The sequence below is a fragment of the Nematolebias whitei genome, chromosome 5 (assembly GCF_014905685.2).
Source record: "Nematolebias whitei isolate Nwh7 chromosome 5, NemWhi1, whole genome shotgun sequence".
NCBI lineage: Eukaryota > Metazoa > Chordata > Actinopteri > Cyprinodontiformes > Rivulidae > Nematolebias > Nematolebias whitei.
The window spans coordinates 2,093,148-2,097,379 of record NC_056502.1 but is presented as its reverse complement, the minus strand read 5'-3'; the positions used below and the strand labels follow the sequence as shown (position 1 = coordinate 2,097,379).

Below are 4,232 nucleotides of genomic sequence, written 5' to 3'. Positions count from 1 at the left end.
CCAGTAAACAGAACCAGAGCCACGGTTTGAGCCAATCAGAGCAGAGCTGGGCGGGGACCTGCTCCCTGACTCTCAGGGATCCGGGTGGTCAGGAGCACAATGATCCCTGCTGGACTCAGACACCTCAAACAAACCTCGCCTGCGTCGCTGATAAACCTGGGCTCCTCCTTCCGTTATCCAAGAAGGACACTTGTTATTTAACAACCCCCCCATGAAGGTCATGACATAATAAACGTCTTTACATAATTGTTTTCACATGTGACCAATGTACCGGAGCTGGGGGAGACGCCAGACTGACACATCTCCCTCAACTCCCCGTGACTTTCATCTAAAATCTGACTTTGTTTTAGTCATTAACATGTTTGGAGCGTCGTCGTACAGACACGTGCAACTCGTGCACGTCACCCAACTCCTGGTTTCTCCTGGGAGAGAGGGAGCGCTCGGCCGTAGAGATGAATTATTCACACAAACGTACCAAAGATCCGCTGAATAGCACAAACAATCTTCAAATGTCCATGTTTCAAACTGCACATACAAATGGTCAAATACACGTGCGCGATTCACCTGCTGAGGCCGGATCAGCTGCCATGTTGATGTTGTAGAAATAAACAACCTAAAATGAGCCGGCGTTTCCTCACGTGGAACATCTATCGTTAATTTCACTGCAGTTTGTCCAGAAGAAAGTGAAGAAAGTCGGTGACCCCAGAAGCCTGGACGTGTGTCCAGCTGACTGAGGATCAGTTTTTGTCTCTGTCCCTGCAGGTCACTGTGTCTGCGGTGTCCAACGTCCTCAGCGTCCTGCTGGGCCTGGTGGGCGTGGTCTACCTCTGCCTGCTGTTCGCTCAGACCTCCCCCTACGAAATGATCTGCAGCTACCTGACCCGAGACATGACCACCACCAGCCCCGCCCCCACCACCAGCCCCGCCCCCACCACCAGCCTCGCCCCCACCACCTTCTCCTACAGGTGGTGGTACAGACAAAAGAAAAATTACGCCAGGGAGCCGAGGCCCATCTGCCCCAGTGGACTCTACATGGCCAACGTAAGTCCAGATCTCCTCTCTGGTCCTGTTAGGAGCACCAAGACCTGAACTGGTTCTGGTCTCTGATCCAGCAGAACCTCCTTCAACAGCAGAACCCTCACAGGTTTTCTCTCAGCAGCTGCTTCTTTGAGCTCATTGCTGATCTCTTTCCATCTTGGTGTGGTGTTAACATACCTGTGTGCTGCAGGTGAAGGTGGTTCTGTTCATCAGCAGCTCCCGGCTGGTTCTGGACCTTTGAGGTCCAGTTTTTCCCTCACATCTTTAACTTCTAGATCCTGTAGCAAAATAAACTCTGTCCGTTTGTTGATCAGCTCAAAGTCCATCTTTGACGAACAGATCCAGAACCGTTGGATCCTTTTTTTCCACGATGTTCTGAAACCAATTGTTTCTAATGACGTTTGATGTTTCAGGAGGTTCTGTACGGACTTCAGGGCCTCTTCCTGGTTCTGCTCGTCCTTCAGGTCTGTGTGTCCGTCACCGTCTGCGTTCTGTCCGGGAAGATCCTGCAGCGCCGCAAGCGTTACTCCTCCATGAAGGTAAGAGAGTCCTTCGTCTCTGGTGGTTCTTCTGGGTGTGGGAGTGTCTCGGTCCGCTTTTGACACCAGAACTTTGAACTGAATTCAGGAAGAAAACAAAGATTCAGCTGCTGTTTAAAAAAACAAAGATTAAATCAGTAAATGAACATTTCTCCTCGTTGACAATAAAAATAGTTTTTGTTGTTTGACAGAGTAAAAGTTGCTTTAAATAAATCTTTAACGCCTCAAAGTTCGCAGTACCACGTAAGATTTGACCTTTGACCCCGATCAACATAAGATTTGACCTTTGATCCCAAGCAACATTAGATTTGACCTTTGACCCCCAAGGACCAGTGGAATCTGATTTAATTTGAAGGATTAAACTCGGAGGAGGAAGTCAGCCGAAGCAGCTTTGGTTTGTTCAACTTGTTTTGATGGGACGGATACGGAAACTGCTGACTCACATCATGACTCAGCAGTGTTGAATGCCCTTCTATGACCTTTGACCTTTGACACCTGTAGGTGGAGGCTGACGGCAGCTCTCTGCTTGGACCCGGATCACCTGACTTCAACCAGAACCAGCTCAGACCTGAGACCCCCTGAGAGGCGGCGCTGGAAGAAGAGTCCAACGCCAAAAAACTTTTATTTTGGTGTTCACGCTTGGTTTCCTGCTTTTCTTTCACTTTTTCTTTTTAGTTTTTGGAGAAAAACTGTTTTTTTTTTTTTAAATCTGATGACGACTCGCAGCGTTCAGTAGATTTAAACTTATTAAACGGCACAAATCTGTGACAAAAACAAGTTTCTCAATAAATAAATCACATTTTAAAGCTACATCCCATAAAAAACACTCAATCTTTTGATGTGTTGTCCTGGATGTTCTCTGTGAATAAATAATAAAACTACGTTTGTTGAAAACTTTCACTGATCTGTACTTTAAGATGAAAATCTTACATGTTTTTTTATTCAGTTTATTTCTACAGGTGAGTCTCATTGAGCCTCGAAGACTCGTTTACAGAGAGACCTGGTTTAACAAAGAACACACGAGGTGCAGACAACAAGAGACTTCTTCTTTCTGCTTTTCCCTCTTCAGGGTCTCCACAGGAAGTCCTCCTCCATCTCACTCTGTCCTCTGTGTCCTCTGTCCTCACTCCAACTACCTCCATGTCCTCTCTAACTGCATCCATATGTCTCCTCTTTGTCTTTTTCCTGCAGCTGCATTTCTAACATCCTTCTACCAATATACCCACTGTCCCTCTTCTGGACATGTCCAAACCACTGTCCCTCCTCTGGACATGTCCAAACCACTGTCCCTCCTCTGGACATGTCCAAACCACTGTCCCTCCTCTGGACATGTCCAAACCATCTCTGTGTGTCCTCTCTAACTTTATCTCCCAGTTGTTCAACCTGTGCTGTACCTCTGATGATCTCATTCCTGATCTTCTCCATCCTTGTCTCTCCTAAGAAGAACCTCAACATCTTCATTTCTGACACTTCCAGTTCTGTCTCCTGTCTTTTTGTCCATGTCTCTGTCTCCAGACAACAGAGCTGGTATCTCCACTGTCTTGTAAGGTTTTCTTTTGCCAGACAACAATAGACAGTCGTATAAAAAGCATATAAAATGAAAAGTAAATAGAAGAAATTATATAAAAACAAAACAAAAAACAGCTACATTATAAGGCGTTGTAAAAAACTAAACAGGAACATGTCTTGGTTTTTAAGGAACTGAGCAGATGTTTGAAGCCACTTAGAGAGGTCAAAGGTCGAGAGCTTCAAGTCTTTTTACAAGATATTCCAGGAAACAGGAGCGGAGTAGGAGAAGGTCCTTTTGTCTAGTTCAGTCCTCACTGAGGGAACACTGCAGGTAATGATGTCCTGAGAGCGCACGCCGTAGCTGCACTCACACAGAGACATGTAGGAGGAGATGTATGAAGGCAGCAGACCAGGAAGTGATTTAAAGATGAAAATGTACCAGTGGGAGAGTCTGTGTGAAGTTAATGGTGACCAGTTAACCAGTGAATACTGGGTGCAGTGGTGGGTACGGTAGTTAATTGTTAAATGTTAATTCAAAGATTAATTTACCCAAAGTTTTATTAAACTTAAGGAATTCATTAGATATTTTTTTAAAAGACAAACAAAACACAATCGCCCGCCTTCTCCTTTCTGTGGCGGGTGATAACGATCTGTCTTTTTAAACAAGACTCAAAACGGAAGTTAACGCTTTTATTGTGAAGCGTAGAACCGGACGTGTAGCGGGCTAACTTCCGGTGTTCGTTCTCAGCGCGTCTGACAGCTGTGTGGTTCTGACCCGGTTCTGTTGGACTGACGGCGACAGCAAGTTCTCTGTCGATCATCAGGTTTAGTTTAATGTTACTAAAGTTCAAATATTTATAAAAGTTTTAGACTTAAAATGTTTAGTTTATTGTTTTGAAGTTAAATGTTGTTAACGGTTTGTTTCAGAACTGATACCGAACCTTTCGACTTATTTTTATTTGTATAAGAGTTATTTTATCTGACCTGAAAGTTTACAGTGTTAGAAACATAAAGAGGTTTACACAAATGTTTTTGTCTGTTTCACTTTCACCGTGTGTAGCATTCTGCTGTTAACCTTTGACCTCTACAGCATCACATCAAGCTGTTAACCTTTGACCTTTACAGCATCACATTAAGCTGTTAACC

The 4,232-nt window shown here is 44.6% G+C and overlaps 1 protein-coding gene across 1 annotated transcript in view; it reads left to right on the top strand.

Annotated features, from left to right (window-relative positions):
- Window positions 1-2,415, top strand: part of LOC119409785 — a 4,785-nt gene extending 2,370 nt beyond the window's left edge. The window contains exons 5-7 of the mRNA XM_037676686.1: window positions 763-1,041; window positions 1,452-1,577; window positions 2,079-2,415. Coding sequence (XP_037532614.1) covers window positions 763-1,041; window positions 1,452-1,577; window positions 2,079-2,159 — 486 coding nt within the window. The 3' untranslated portion in view covers window positions 2,160-2,415. The remainder of the gene's footprint in view (window positions 1-762; window positions 1,042-1,451; window positions 1,578-2,078) is intronic.
- The last annotated feature ends 1,817 nt before the right edge of the window (window positions 2,416-4,232 follow it).